This window comes from Salvelinus namaycush, chromosome 3 (assembly GCF_016432855.1).
Source record: "Salvelinus namaycush isolate Seneca chromosome 3, SaNama_1.0, whole genome shotgun sequence".
Lineage (NCBI taxonomy): Eukaryota > Metazoa > Chordata > Actinopteri > Salmoniformes > Salmonidae > Salvelinus > Salvelinus namaycush.
The window spans coordinates 96,714,905-96,731,268 of NC_052309.1; the positions used below are offsets into that span (position 1 = coordinate 96,714,905).

Here is a 16,364-nt window from a genome sequence, read left to right on the forward strand (position 1 = left end):
GTAACAACAGTCAGGAAGATAAGACCAAACTGTCTGTTAGGTTTACTGAGTAACAACAGTCAGGAAGATAAGACCAAACTGTCTGTTAGGTTTACTGAGAAACAACAGTCATGAAGATAAGACCAAACTGTCTGTTAGGTTTACTGAGTAACAACAGTCATGAAGATAATACCAAACTGTCTGTTAGGTTTACTGAGTAACAACAGTCAGGAAGATAAGACCAAACTGTCTGTTAGGTTTACTGAGTAACAACAGTCAGGAAGATAAGACCAAACTGTCTGTTAGGTTTACTGAGTAACAACAGTCAGGAAGATAAGACCAAACTGTCTGTTAGGTTTACTGAGTAACAACAGTCATGAAGATAAGACCAAACTGTCTGTTAGGTTTACTGAGTAACAACAGTCAGGAAGATAATACCAAACTGTCTGTTAGGTTTACTGAGTAACAACAGTCAGGAAGATAAGACCAAACTGTCTGTTAGGTTTACTGAGTAACAACAGTCAGGAAGATAAGACCAAACTGTCTGTTAGGTTTACTGAGAAACAACAGTCATGAAGATAAGACCAAACTGTCTGTTAGGTTTACTGAGTAACAACAGTCATGAAGATAATACCAAACTGTCTGTTAGGTTTACTGAGTAACAACAGTCAGGAAGATAAGACCAAACTGTCTGTTAGGTTTACTGAGTAACAACAGTCAGGAAGATAAGACCAAACTGTCTGTTAGGTTTACTGAGTAACAACAGTCAGGAAGATAAGACCAAACTGTCTGTTAGGTTTACTGAGTAACAACAGTCATGAAGATAAGACCAAACTGTCTGTTAGGTTTACTGAGTAACAACAGTCAGGAAGATAAGACCAAACCTAAGGACTATTCTTTCCTTTTCAGACATTGAAAGTGATTTATGTTGAGATGGTCATGCTATGAATTTTTTTTTGCTATATAATCAGATTCTTATGAGTTTTTTAGTCTTATTTTAGGGTTAAGATAAGGTTGTGGTAATGGTTATGGTAAGTTTGTGGTTATGGTAATGTTGTGGTTAGGGTTAGGATAAGGTTGTGGTTATGGTAATGTTGTGGTTAGGGTTTGGGTAAGGTTGTGGTTATGGTAATGTTGTGGTTAGGGTTTGGGTAAGGTTGTGGTTATGGTAATGTTGTGGTTAGGGTTAGGATAAGGTTGTGGTTATGGTAATGTTGTGGTTAGGGTTTGGGTAAGGTTGTGGTTATGGTAATGTTGTGGTGAAGGTAATGTTGTGGTTAGGGTTTGGGTAAGGTTGTGGTTAGATTAGGCAGCCTACTGGTGATAAGGAAAGCTTCATACTTTAGTTGTTTGTAGCATGGTCAGATGGTGAGTCTCTCCAGACAGACTGTTACATAGCGGGAGATTTGGTTCTGGGTGCCAAACCAACATATTTCTCTGCATTTCTCCTGTCCCCCCATCCCTCCCTCTCTCTTCAGGTTTCAACGTGAATCACTTGGATATTGCTCCCCGCTATGCCAGCATTTTGATGGGCATTTCCAACGGAGTGGGCACCTTGTCGGGTATGGTGTGCCCTCTTATAGTGGGCGCCATGACCAAACACAAGGTACCAACACACACAGAGCTCTGTTCAATCAAACTGGCATTACATTTAGCCAGTTACATGGAGGGGAATTACCAAGACACACAGAGCTCTGTTCAATCAAACTGGCATTACATTTAGCCAGTTACATGGAGGGGAATTACCAAGACACACAGAGCTATGTTTAATCAAACTGGCATTACATGTAACCAGTTACATGTAGGGGAATTACCAAGACACACAGAGCTATGTTTAATCAAACTGGCATTACATTTAGCCAGTTACATGTAGGGGAATTACCAAGACACACAGAGCTTTGTTCAATCAAACTGGCATTACATTTAACCAGTTACATGGAGGGGAATTACCAAGACACACAGAGCTCTGTTCAATCAAACTGGCATTACATTTAACCAGTTACATGGAGGGGAATTACCAAGACACACAGAGCTATGTTCAATCAAACTGGCATTACATTTAGCCAGTTACATGTAGGGGAATTACCAAGACACACAGAGCTCTGTTCAATCAAACTGGCATTACATTTAACCAGTTACATGGAGGGGAATTACCAAGACACACAGAGCTATGTTCAATCAAACTGGCATTACATTTAGCCAGTTACATGTAGGGGAATTACCAAGACACACAGAGCTCTGTTCAATCAAACTGGCATTACATTTAACCAGTTACATGTAGGGGAATTACCAAGACACACAGAGCTCTGTTCAATCAAACTGGCATTACATTTAGCCAGTTACATGTAGGGGAATTACCAAGACACACAGAGCTCTGTTCAATCAAACTGGCATTACATTTAACCAGTTACAAGGAGGGGAATTACCAAGACACACAGAGCTCTGTTCAATCAAACTGGCATTACATTTAGCCAGTTACATGTAGGGGAATTACCAAGACACAGATTAAGCCTAGTCCTGGACTAACATTTAGGCAGGTCCCAGATCTGTCTGTGCTTTACCTACTTCATTGTCATTGTCAAGACAAGTCCATGAGTCGTCGGCAAGACAGCAGAAAAAGACTGGTACTAACTGAAATGAACTTTCAATGGACATGGTTTAGTGAGAATGGTTTTTAGTCCAGGGCAAGGCATTAGGTCTAATCATAAACTGCTTGTAAAATATTCAACTGTTTTGAAGGGTTTGTTGTCCAGAATTTGTCAACAGGATGATTCTAACATGTTTATATTTCCATAATTCCCTATCTTAAAACCTCTTCTCTCTCTCTCTCAGACACGTGAAGATTGGCAGGGTGTCTTCCTCATCGCTTCAGTTGTTCACTATGGTGGAGTGATTTTCTATGGTATGTGTTTATGTGTCGGTTCCTGTGTGAATCTCCAGTCAGTCATTCAATGAACCTATCGTTCAGGGAGTCTTTGTCAATTGTATGCAAATGGTTAATTTCATCAACAAACCATGTGTGAGGGGTTTCTAAATCACATGACTCCTATGTGAATCGCAAATAAATGATGTGTAAAATACTGGGAATCCAGTGCCAATTTAGCATGAACCACAAATGAATCGACTGTGGCTCATGTAAATCACCAATATATGTATGAATGCAACATGAGTTCTGCCGACATCGCATGAGAATCCAAAATGAATGACAGATGTAAATCCTTCACCAAATCAATCATGTGTGAACCCTAAAGGGAATTCAGACTGAATTAAATTAAAAATCATGTTTGAATCCAATTACGTGAATTCAATCACAATTGAGAGTGTGATTACTCATTTGAATCCACTTTGCCACATAAAGTATCAATCACATCGTAGTAAAAGGTTTTGCTAACGTTTCTTATTGGACAAGCTCAGTTAGTCCCTTTCTGTTTCCATCAGTTTTCTTCCGATTGGTGCCTTCTGCATAGCCTACGACCGAGGTGTGAATCTAATGTGACCCAAACCTGATTCTGAATCATCCTCCTGGCTCTTTCCCAGGCATCTTTGCGTCAGGGGAGAAGCAGCCGTGGGCGGACCAGGAGGACACTAGCGATGAGAAGTGTGGCATCATCGACGAGGACGAACTGGCCAATGAGACGGAAGAGATGTACCGCACAGGCGGAGGGGGGCAGTACGGAGCCATGAGCCAGCCAACAGCGGGCCCCAACGGAGGAGGGGGGGCTGGGGGCGGGGCAGGGTGGGTCCAGGACTGGGAGAAGACGGAGGAATATGTTCAACCTCCTGGGTACAACCAGTATCTCTACAGAGGGGAGGGAGAGAGGGAGCTCACATAATGCCCTATTCAGACTTGAGATAAGTTCTCTAAACATGGACCTAAGTCTAAAAAGGCTGACTTAAGTGCATGATTTATTGACTTAAGTCCATGTTAAGTATACTGTACCTTTCTCAAGTCTGAAGAGAGGGGAGATGGGGAAAAGAGAGAGAGAGAGAGAGAGAGGTGAAATAAGAAAGGACAGATGTTTTGGAAAATTACATGTAGTGAGGGAAGATAGAGGGTTAGCAAATTGTCATAAGTGTGTTTTTGTATATACGTACATTTACACATGTGGGACATTATATGAATTTTATGCATTTGTATAAGTGTGTGTGTGTATGTGTGTGTGTGTGTGGGGGGGGGGGGGGGGGGGGGGGGGGTGATAATGTGTGTATGTTGTGGTCCAGAACCTGAACTAATCTCCCAGAATTCCCTCCTGCTCCTGAACCCTTTGTGACAAATCAGGAGTGATGTTTTGACAGGAAGTAAATGTTTTCTTGGAGATGATGTTGCTCAGCATTCCAGTGTGTGTGTGTGTGTGTGTGTGTGTGTGTGTGTGTGTGTGTGTGTGTGTGTGTGTGTGTGTGTGTGTGTGTGTGTGTGTGTGTGTGTGTGTGTGTGTGTGTGTGTGTGTGTGTGTGTGTGTGTGTGTGTGTGTGAACATTTTGCCTGTTGAACCTGAAACTCTTATTGGGCCACTGTTGCTCACTCAACAGTTGAGTTTAATTTACATGTAATTTACTTTCAAACAAATAAGTCTCCATGAGCTGTCTGTCGGCTTTGTGGGTGTGTCTGGAAATCAAATGTAAGTGTCTCGTTTTTGAAAAGCTTGTAGTTTATAAGCATGGGTGGTATGGATGCGACTCAACCCAAGGCTTATTTTCTATTGCTACTGGCCTATGTTGCACACAGCGGTCCAATGTTATCGAGCATCGGCAAAGTGGCCATTATATCCATGAGAAAAGGCCATTGGTTACTCCACTGAATCCTGTCAGAGAGCAGTTAAATGGTGCTCCAGAATTCTGTCATTATTGTCATATTACCCTCTCAGTATTTTAGGCATTTTGCCAAAATCACTGAATGCACTTATATATAGAAGTCAATATTTACTGTATGTAGGCTACTGTTCCTTTCTATATACTATATATACGTTTCTATGTATTAGGCAGTGCTCTCCCGAAGTGTGTGTGTGTGTGTGTGTGTGTGTGTGTGTGTGTGTGTGTGTGTGTGTGTGTGTGTGTGTGGACGTGTTTAACTATACTAACTAGTAAACAAACTCAAATTTGACCAACTGGGGACATTTTGTTGGTCCCCATAAGATCAAATGCTATTTCTAGGGGGTTTAGTGTTAAGGTCAGAGTTAGAGTTAGTGTTCAAATGAGGGTTCGGGTTGGAGCTAGGGTTAGGGTTAAGGTTAGGGTTAAGGCAAGGGTACAGCTTAGGGTTAGGGTTTTGAATGGGACTGAATTGTGTGTCCCCACAAGGTTAGCTGCGCAAAGACTGTGTGTGTGTGTGTGTGTGTGTGTGTGTGTGTGTGTGTGTGTGTGTGTGTGTGTGTGTGTGTGTGTGTGTGTGTGTGTGTGTGTGTGTGTGTGTGTGTGTGTGTGTGTGTGTGTGTGTTTGTCGGGTACAGGTGCTGGAACATTGTGCGGTGAGCATGCTGTAATGATGGTTCCATGGGTGCAATGAGTGCACCACACAACGTGTCCATGTGTCCATGTGTGACAAGAGAAGTAACGATGACTTAGGATGTTAATGTGTGAACACACGTTATTATTTATTTGATGAAACTTGTCTGCCTGTTAGTGAATGACTGACTGTTAGTGAATGACTGACTGTTAGTGAATGACTGACTGTTAGTGAATGACTGACTGTCGGTGAATTGTGTGGTAACCTTTTGTGCAGTGATGGAAAACATGTGCGGTTGCCATTGCACCACAGCGTGCAATGTGTGTCTAATACTGGTCTTTAACAATATGAACTGTATCTTCAGGTGTGGGTGTTCTGTCATATTATACAGTGTATGTTTGCGAGGCTAAGGGGGGCTGTATGCTCTACGTGTCCTGAACAGAACATCTGAGCAACCAATCCTGGACTTCTTACTATAGTTGTTGTTGTGTTTCTGTTGCTTTCTTTTGTCTTTTGGTTTCTTACTTTCCTGTTTCCATGTTCTCCTCTGTCTTGTGGAAACGTACGATTACCTGTTGGGGAAACAACATGTAAAAACACATACAGATATATACATACAAAAACACAGAAAAATATGACATGTATGAAATATGTATATGTGTAAAATAAAAGGTGTATATAAAATGGTGTCGTCATTATTACACCTCTGTTGTCATTACTGTTTACAATTGATCAATAATTCTGGTTTTAGCATATTGGTTACAGTAGTCATATAGCACTGGTACATTTTAGTAAATACAGCGATTGGTATTGTAATAGCACAAGGAATTTGTAACTTTTTACATAATATTCACATTCATATTCCCAAGGTTCTCTCTCTCTCTTTCTCTCTCTCTCTCTCTCTCTCTCTCCTCCATGACAGATGGATGCTGGATTATCTCTGTGATTTTAGGCAAAGATTAGTGAGGAGAGCAGATGCACTCAGTAGGGGAGAGAGAGAGAGAGAGAGAGGAAGAGAGAGAGAGAGAGAGAGAGAGAGAGGAAGAGAGAGAGAAATGGGGCAGGATGCAGGGGATTGGCTATAGCCTAGGTTATGGCAGGGAGGTGAGGGGGGAGAGACTGGTGTGTGTGTGTGTGTGTGTGTGTGTGTGTGTGTGTGTGTGCGCGCTTCCCTAAGTCCTTAGTGAGCTGTAACACAGTTTGATCCATCACTGTCAGGGTTCCACTACTGACCTTTACAGTCCCAATCCTCTCTTTAACTAATGCAGTTCGATACTTACAGCAAACCCAATAGAGATGAAGGTATTCCATTAAGTTTTATTTCCCAATATTATCCTCATCCAATTTGTCAGTTTGAATATCGTTTTTTAAGGAAAACCCATAAAATGGGCCATCAACCTTGTGCTTGAAATGTGTCAATAGCGTGCAGTGAACAAAACCATCTTGACTGTGTGTCTGTTTTCCACAGACATCTAAATACTGTATAATTTGGTCGGGAGCGGTTAGCTCTTTTTACAGCCTATCGGTTGGTTAGCCGCAGGTACAGTGATTCCATCTAGTGGTGAAATTATCTCCGCACACTCAACAACCCCAAATTATCGAGCCAATCAGACTCGAGTGCGCTCTTTCCAAACCTCACTGCAACAATGTCTTTGATTGGTTAATCTTCGTACAAAGGCGGGACTATCAAGGCGTCGCGGAGCACGCGATATATTTTTCGGACACGACCAATGAGGCTTTCAGTCGGTTCCTGATTGGTCAGTTTCTGATTTGGAGGCGGGTATAACCGGAAGTAGAACGCAAGACCCATTCTGGTTGGGTTACTCTACTGTCTGTCTACTTCACCACAATGGTATTGGCTGTTAAATCAATACCATTGATTGCGTTTGCCGTGAAAGCCTTGCCCCTTTTCAACCACAATGGAGTCTAGAGAGATTTACTCCCATACTACTAATTCTTACCTTTAAATTAAATTGGGTTATATTCAGCCTATATTTCCCGTTCATTGCCAACAGTGATTTGACATATTTGTGGCTCAATTGCTGCAAAGATTGCAGCTTCTAAAAGCATATATTTGGTCTTAGCTGGCTTCAATCAGGAAATTGTTTCAGGCTATGTAGCACTAATCTCATTTTGTCATTCAAACGCTGCATTTTTGTTTGGTGAAAAACGACCAACCAAATTAAGGTAAGCGCTCTGATTTTGTCATTTTCCCTCATGCAATATGCCTACATTATTATCACAGAAATGCAGTGATTGAATTCTGCCTAATGTGCCATCTACCGCAGTCTGTTAGTTATGCTATGTTAGCTAACGTTAGCTCCCATACAAATCTGGGTCAAATTAGAGCCAGCCTCTGCTAGTAGATACCAGCATGTTTTTGTAATGACCGCGAATAAAGATTGATATCCTGCAATGATCAGACAATTCTCCGGGCCGTAGGCTATTCCAAATCACTGAAAAGTGCACATTCTGTGAACTTGTTGTTGGCTGTACTGTAGACACCACAGGTTTCCTCGTGCCTTTGTCTTACTGATGCTTTGTTTTCATTTGAAAGAGTATACAGAGCGTTTGCCTTTGGGGGTGCTCCTCACTCAAAAGGGGTCCCCCTCACTCAAAAGGGGTCCCCCAAGTGTACAGAAATATTGTCTAGAATGTACCTAATTGGACAGAAAGACGAACACCTCATCACACTTGAACAGAAAGTATATAATTTGCCTAAAATGTAGGACTCGTTTGGTTCAGAAATGCGTTAATGTATAATATTGTTATGAATTCGGGGACTAGCCCTGACTGGGACACAAACCCTGATCTAGAGACTGTCAAGTCAACACCTTAACCATTATGCCAAGAGGTCAGAATCTCTTGTTGAGGTTTGGTTAAGGTCCCTACATTACCACCTTCCTTCAGGAGAGTGTGACCCACGCTTCTCTATACCAAGTTCCTCAGGTGTACACCCCTCTTAGATGGCCTCACAGGTGCCATCCCACATCTGACACCAGTGTAGCCAATTTCGAGGGGGTAGCCCCGACCAGGACTCGAATCTGGGTCCAGCTACTGTAAAGCCCAACACATTAATCATTACACCAGGAGGACCAAGTCTCTTTGAGGTCATTGGGTTAAGGTCTCTACAATGAACCATACAGTCAGGTGAAAATTTGACATGCACACACACAATTACACACACAGACATTTCAGAACTTATTTACAAGTAAGCAAACAACTAGTACTTAAATCAACCAATTTCATAATTGTAAATGGATTCAACATTTAAAGCTACAATATGTAACTTTTTGAGTGACCCAACAATGTACATAGAAATGGGAGTTTTTGGTCTGTCATTCTCATTTAGTCAAAGTGGTAGATCTGTTCCATGTGTGCTATTAAAGATGCAATATGCAGGAATCGCTCCTCCATTTTCTGGTTGCTAAAATTCTAAATAGTTTGCCTAATTTCAGTTAATGTGACAAAACAAGCAGTCATTGTGTGGAGAACCATTGTACCATCTAAACCGCTGTGAAATATATTTTCCATAAACAAAAATATTGTATTTTCAGCTGTTTTGAAGTTGGTGTAAGAAACCGAAAGAAGCAAAAACAAAACATAAGAACGGGAAGCATAGTAATAGCTTACATAGAACAGATCTACCACGTAGACCTGCTTTCAGTGAGAAGGACTGATCTATAACACACATTTCTATGTGAAGCTTTAATGGAAACATATTGCCGTGTTTCTCTTTGTCCCGCTCTCTCCAGGCATGACTGAGTACAAGCTTGTTGTGGTGGGTGCTGGAGGGGTTGGGAAGAGTGCCCTAACTATCCAGCTCATCCAGAATCACTTTGTGGATGAATATGACCCCACCATCGAGGTGAGTTGCAGCTGTTTGTCTCTGTGTGACTCTTAAAGGGCAACTCCGCCACTTTTCCCCTTATATCTCCAGCTCCAAACCAGTGTCTACATATGTGAAAATGGCACGTTGCTATGATCTGTAGTTCAAAAGGATAAGAAGGGTTCCTAAAAAAATGTTTCTGTGACATCACAGGGTAGGATTAAAAGTAAGAAACTGATTTTCAAAACCTGCAATGAGTTTCTAGCCAAAGGGATGGTATTTTCTTGCTCCCCACATCAACGCAAATCTCAGTGTTTGAAAATCAATGTTTTTTTTAAATTTACTTTTGATGTCATTGGGTCATTTATCATTTTTTATGTAGAAATGCTCAGTTTTTCCACATAGGTAGACACTAGTTTGGTGCTGGGAATAATGAATAGGAGGTTAAAAAGTTGTGGAGTTGCCCTTTTAATTGTGAGTGAATTCGATTTGAAATCGTCTGCTTCAACCGTAGCAACCGACTGTATGCATCTTGCATATAGAGTCTATGTAGATTCTATTGTATCAGTATCTATCCACAGTCTCCTGATCATTAGGAGAAGTGGTGCCGCTAGCTAAATGGTTAGAATGATTTACATAGTGAGCTATAAGGGTGGCAAAGGGGCGGGATTATTACTTTCCAAACATATTGTTACGATCATGTTTTCCAATCCATTCAGATTCACACCAGTACCTATGGGTAGGTACCTGATTCTAACTAATCATCAGGCCCTCTGAGTTGAATAAGGTATGTTTGTCTGGGGCTACTACAAAAATGTGTGCTGCTGTGGGTTTCTCCGGGACCGGAGTTGGGAACCACTGCATTAGAGTAACAGAAAAGAGAAAAAAATAGTTTTGCAATGGAAAACTAAAATAAACATTTTCTCATTGGACAAGTCCAGGTAGTCCCTCCCTGTTTCTGCTTGTTTCCTTCCATTTGGTGCCTAATGAACACACCCCTATTTTAGGATTGTACTAGGTTGAATATACCCAGGTTAGCAAAACCTAATAATTCCAATTCCAGCTTCTGAAAATAAACAGATTAAGCGGTGTTGCTTAATAGCATCGCTGGTCTCATTGTTTTGAATTCTTCCTCATTTATGCTAAGAGTTGTAGGATATTAGAATCCTGGTCTTAAGCTTTGTTATGTTCAACCTAGGACTCGTACAGGAAGCAGGTGGTGATTGACGGAGAGACGTGTCTGCTGGACATCCTTGACACAGCAGGTCAGGAGGAGTACAGCGCCATGAGGGACCAGTACATGAGGACAGGGGAAGGCTTCCTCTGTGTGTTCGCCATCAACAACATCAAGTCCTTTGAGGACGTTCACCTGTACAGGTACTGACTGACTGCTGTCCTACACCTGGAGTGTATTCAGACCGTAGTGAAACGTTTGGCCTGTTTGCAAAATGGTTTCCATTTGGAGTAAACTATTTCCGTTGCAAAATGTTTCGCAAACAGGCCAAACGTTTTGCTACGGTCCGCGACTACTGAATACAACGCTGGAGTGTCATGATCATGTTCCGTCACCATACATCTTTTGACTGTTGTCAGACAGTTAGGTATCACTCCCCAATTAAGGCCCAACTCTAAATGTCAAACAACAGCTAAACGGCAATCCCACTACTTGGTTTTCTTTAAAGCTGAGGGATGGGGCTGGATATCTGTAGCCACACAAATTTATAGATGGCTCTATGCATGCAAGGACTGACGGTCCATGAAGTCAACATGATCATTTGAACCATGTGGGTTCCCGTCCGGCCGGGCGGACATGGAGGAACTGCGTTGTCACTGACAATGGAGACGAGGCTTTGGAATTGGAAGTAGATTTAGATGTTTTTGGTCATGTCCATTTGTTTGACACGTGACTCTACCTCTTGGTCCTATTCTTCCTTTCCACTTCTCCCTCCTTTTTTCTCCTCCTCCACAGAGAACAGATCAACAGGGTGAAGGACAGTGACAGTGTGCCTATGGTGCTGGTGGGGAACAAGAGTGACCTGGGGAGTCGGAGCGTGGAGAGCAGGCAGGCCCAGGAGCTGGCCCGCGGCTATGGTGTGCCCTTCGTGGAGACCTCTGCCAAAACCAGACAGGTGGGTTTTCCAGCCAGGGGAACTACACAGGGGAGTAGTAGGAATGGACCAGCTACACTGGAAGCATAACTAATCCACTTTATCACGTGTTCACATGTGGGAGCGCTAGCCTTGCTCTCCTACTTCTCACACTCTGCAGAGATGATATGTCCATTGTAGCATTAGGCCTCAAACTGGACAAATCAAAACAAACTTTATTCGTCACATGCGCCGAATACAACAAGTGTAGACCTTACCGTGAAATGCTTACTTACAAGCCCTTAACCAACAGTGCAGTTCAAGAAGAGTTAAGAAAATATTTACCAAATAAACTAAAGTAAAAAATAAAAAGTAACAATAACGAGGCTATATACAGGGGGTACCGGTACCGAGTCAGTGTGCGGGGGAACAGGTTAGAGGTCATTTGTACACGTATGTAGGGGTGAAGTGACTGCATAGATAATAAACAGCGAGTAGCAGCAGTGTACAAAACAAATGAGGGGGGGATCCAATGTAATAGTCCTGTGGCCATTTGATGAATTGTTCAGCAGTCTTATGGCTTGGGGGTAGAAGCTGTTAAGGAGTGTTTTGGTCCTAAACAGGGAGGGTCAGAGGAGATGTGTGGTCCTGACAGACTCCTGTGTCTTAACTGGTGTGTGTATAATTTGAATAAACTCAACTGACTCACTAAAGGTATTGGGTAACATAACACATTTATACACAGCCGTCATGTCAGTATTTGAGGGCACAAATGGGCTAACTTTGATATTGGATACATTCAGGTAGCACCTTTCTATTCTACTCATTTGCTCTGTTTTTGAGTCTACTGAAGGCGACCAAGTTGCATTCCATCACGCTTCATTTGAGTGTAAAGTTTCTCCTTTTTGTTTCAGGGAGTGGAGGAGGCGTTCTACTCTCTAGTCAGGGAGATCAGGAGGTATAAGGAAACCAACCGCAGCAACAAGAAGAGCAAGAAAAGCACTCAGAGACGTTGCACCATTCTATAACACCACACACACTGCACATAGCCCAATAACCCCCTCACACACTGCACTTCCTTTACCACATGGGAGACGTTACCTCTCGTATTGACAGGGGATCTGGAATGGTGAACGCGTCAAGTTCCACTTTCTGTCATTAGTGTCGTTACCGTAGTAACGGAAACTTCACTTCCTGTTGCTTCTCATTGGCTGCTCCATTGGTATTGTGACTTCAGTTTATCCACGTTGTTTTCTGACAATTGTAACAAGAAACTAGAAGTTGTAGCGTTGAAGAGGGGATTTATAGACTGGGGTTAAAGCCGCCATCTTCGGTTGGTTTAAATACGAACGTCACTTTACTGCCCCTAGTGGTAAATATCTGAGGGGAGTAATTAATTGATTAATTGATGGCGCAAGTCGCATAGCTACACATTCCAAATGATCATCTTGTTTATTTTTTCACCATGAGGGGAAAAAAAACAATTTTTGGTCTTTGCCAACGTGTTCTGCATTGCAAGAAGCCAGTGTAGGCTAGCTTTTCTTGCATTCCAAGGTAGTTTTCTCTTCAGTATTTACACACAAGTGGCTATCCCTGTTATTGTTTTTTAAATGCCTCAGCAGGGTTGTAATAGAGAAGGTATTTTGGTCCTCACTAGCCTCACTCTCATTTTCTGTATTTTTTAAAAATCCAATCACAGAGTCGAAGGCCACACCTCATTATTGTGTCATTACTATTGTGTCATTAGGCAGCGTTTACATGGGCAGCTCAATTGGGATTTTTTTCTTCTTCTCCCAATTATTGGCAAAAGAGCTGATCTGATTGGTCAAAAGACCAGTTAGTGAGGAAAATATCAGAATTAGGCTGCCTGTGTGAACACAGCATTATACTGTTGCCATTTCTATAGGATCATGTCCAATTATTTAGGCTTGCTGTTCAGTTCAGTGTCCTACTAGCTTGAGGTCCATTTAAAAAGTAAAGTTGTGCACATGAACATGTCTATTGTGAATTCTGATCGCCAAACTCCATTTTGATGTCCGTCGTGTGGTATTATTTCAGATACAAATTCTGGATGTGTTCCAATGTCCATGCTAGCATACTCCTTAGTGCATGCCCAATAGTTTCATGCTAAGTGGCATGGTGGTTTAGTGGTCATTCAGCTCAAATTCTTGATCTCAAAACTCAATCGGCCTTTGCAAATGAGTAATGTGTAATTTGCTAATATCTCTAGCTTTACAATTCTTAATAGCTGAAGCTAGGGACTTTTCCCCAAGAGGTTGAAATAGAACGTGTCAGAGAAAACGTGATTCTCTTATGTGGAGATCGAAACAGCGTTCATTCTATACGATGTATTTCAATCTGCAACATTTTAATTATTTCAGTCCACAGGTATCTGAAGTGTTAGACAAGAGAATCGGGGGACAAAAACAGGTATTTACACACACACTGAAAGGTGTCAGACCAACACTTTGAGTGAAAACATGCTGTTTTATTGGTTGGAATTATGCTAAATGTGGTCATTGGACACTTTCTAGTCTCATCCCAAATGACTGATGTAATATGTGGGCTGAGGTGAACCCACAATGACCCTGGTGTTGCCAGCAGGATGAGCTCAATCTCTGGAAGAATCCCCCTAAAGATTCACTAGTTACTGAGTGTAACCTATAGGTGTCTATGGTCGTGTTACATTGCCCAGGCCGGTGCAGCAATACCAATGTTCTAATGGTGTTACTCAACTCTCCGGGAGTGTAGTCTCGCATGCACTCAGCCCCCTGTTGCACATATTTGTTATAGCCCAGCACTAACACACTTGACGCAACTTCTCAAGAGCTTGTTGATCGTTGCAGCAGGTGTGCTACTGTAGTGCTGGACTAAAGTAAACAATTGTGCAACGCTTAGGGTCCTCAAACTCAACTCTGGACCTCGAAGCCGGTTCTACTGCAATTTTCCATTGTTGCCCTCTAATCAGGGACTGATTTAGACCTGGGACACTAGGTGGGTGCAACTAATTCAGGTAGAACAGAAAACCAGCAGGCTCTGGACCTCGTAAGAGTTGAGTACCCCCTGCCCAGGAGTTGAGCAACACTGCTAGAATACATTCCACTTTGAGAGACTAGACAGCATACTGCCAGTTTACTGAGTTGTACCACTCCTTCATACCCCTGGTCTAGTCACTTTAAGGTTGTTTCATGAATAAAGTGGCTTTTGGCTATTCGGACTTGTGTGTCTTTGTTTTTGGTGGAAACAAGTTGAATAGAAAGACACTTATGGGCCCTCCTTTCTGTCAATCAGCTAGTATCAGCTCCATTTATGCCTTTACTAGACTATGGGGATATTTTTTATATGAATGATTCCGCTCAGTGTTTGAGCTCAATTGACACCCTTTACCATGGCGCTTTGAGATTTATTTAAAACTGCAAAACCCTTACGCACCACTGTACTTTGTATACCAGGGTTGGCTGGCCTTCTCTAGTCACTCGTAGGCTCAGTCACTGGTATACTTTTATTTACAAAGCTGTTTTGTGCTTACTACCATTTTATTTGGTCATTTTTATTGTTCAGAAATGTAGTGGGTACTCTATGTTCGCAATACTTTATCCTGCTAACTGTTCCAAATGTCCGAACTGAATTTGGTAAAAGGGCTTTTATGTACTCTGCGCAATCGTCTTGGAACGCCTTACAAAATACTTTTAAACTGGAAGAGCTTGTCCCATTGGTGTTTTTTAAATCACGGATGAAGAATTTTGACTGACAGGTCAGGGAATCAATGTTTTTAATTTGCTGTGTTATGATTTTGTTATACTCTTGTGGATTCTTTGGTTTTTACTAGATTACTTGTAGTTTTGCATGTTGTCAGTCTGTAATTGTGTAATGACTTGGTGCTGCCTGTCTTGGCCAAGACGCTCTTGAAAAATATATTTCAACTCTCAATGAGCCCTTCCTGGTTAAATAAAATATATCAGTAAGCAGGGTCAAATGGAGGGAGACCGCCCTCTAGTGGCACAATGGCTCTGCTTCTCTAGAACCGAGTATCTGAGCGCCTGCCTTCTCGTCCGCTTCAATTTCGCTCCAAGTAGCGCTCAGTACATGCTGGGCCGGGCATGCATTTGTAGTCTACTTGTGTGCTGCTATAACCCCTTGCTTTAGCAACTGTCATGGAGTTCACTAAATATTTTCATAAAGAAACTGATCAAACGCACAGGTGCCAAAGCAAGGTGACTTACAAAGATGAGGACCAAGCGCAAGAGAGTGCGGTGACAGAATTAAATACAAATTAAACAAATGACTTAGTGCCTTTGAAAGGTTTGGTGGTGTACTTACTACGTGCACATGCTAAAAGAAAGGAACGAGGTGGGTAGATAACTGTGTCATTGTAGCAAAATATTTATAAACTATAATTCAGATCTAAACGTTTAGTTCATTTTTGTTCTATTTCTACAATAGCCCTGGCATATTCCCACGTTCAATGAGCTTTCTGTTTTGAATAGGTTATTTTGCCTAAAAACCTTTAGGCGTCCCTATAGAAAAACAAAAATACAACTCTCCATCTCTGTCCTGTCCGGCAAGGGTGGCCAAAATGGTATTTAGCATCCCCAGTGGCTCTGCAAGTGTGGAGAGGATATTCTCCGCTGCTGGCCGCCTCTCCAGGCACCATCTAATGAGCCAGAAGCCACAGACTGGCCAAACTGATGTTTCAAAAAATGAATTCAAAGACACGAAGTCATTTGTATTTAATTCTAAGTAAGTTACTATGCGCAATGTATAGACTATAATGATTTAATACAACGAAATATTAAAAAGAATGAGCGCTTTATGTCCCTACCAGCCTATTGTATCGCACTCGCAAATGCTTCACAATGTATTTATTTGTAGGCTATAGCCTTGAAATAATATAGACAAAATAATTATTTTTCGTTCTTAGTTTCCATGTCTGGCTCCTGACCTATTTAGAGTTCATATGACATGTAGCCTATTTGAATTTTTTTGCTTCTTACATTCAGCTTTTCATGTTCATTCAAATCCATAT

The 16,364-nt window shown here is 41.8% G+C and overlaps 2 protein-coding genes across 2 annotated transcripts in view; both read left to right on the forward strand.

Moving 5' to 3' along the window:
- The window catches only part of slc17a7a (solute carrier family 17 member 7a), a 49,245-nt gene extending 45,433 nt beyond the window's left edge, over positions 1-3,812 (forward strand). Inside the window, exons 11-13 of the mRNA XM_038988734.1 lie at positions 1,458-1,585; positions 2,812-2,881; positions 3,517-3,812. Of these exons, the coding sequence (XP_038844662.1) occupies positions 1,458-1,585; positions 2,812-2,881; positions 3,517-3,812 (494 nt within the window). The remainder of the gene's footprint in view (positions 1-1,457; positions 1,586-2,811; positions 2,882-3,516) is intronic.
- A 3,520-nt stretch (positions 3,813-7,332) lies between these two features.
- On the forward strand, positions 7,333-14,555 carry zgc:55558. The gene is made up of 5 exons (XM_038988346.1): positions 7,333-7,609; positions 9,178-9,290; positions 10,450-10,628; positions 11,221-11,380; positions 12,253-14,555. The coding sequence occupies exons 2-5, from the start codon at positions 9,180-9,182 to the stop codon at positions 12,364-12,366; spliced, it is 564 nt and encodes a 187-aa protein (XP_038844274.1). The 5' UTR covers positions 7,333-7,609; positions 9,178-9,179; the 3' UTR covers positions 12,367-14,555.
- The last annotated feature ends 1,809 nt before the right edge of the window (positions 14,556-16,364 follow it).

Bases quoted from the DNA above. Each gene is read 5' to 3' on its own strand.
- zgc:55558 (XM_038988346.1), top strand. From the start codon at position 9,180: ATGACTGAGTACAAGCTTGTTGTGGTGGGTGCTGGAGGGGTTGGGAAG. The intron at 9,291-10,449 runs GTGAGTTGCAGC...TGTTCAACCTAG, and splicing joins AATATGACCCCACCATCGAG to GACTCGTACAGGAAGCAGGT. The intron at 10,629-11,220 runs GTACTGACTGAC...CCTCCTCCACAG, and splicing joins GAGGACGTTCACCTGTACAG to AGAACAGATCAACAGGGTGA.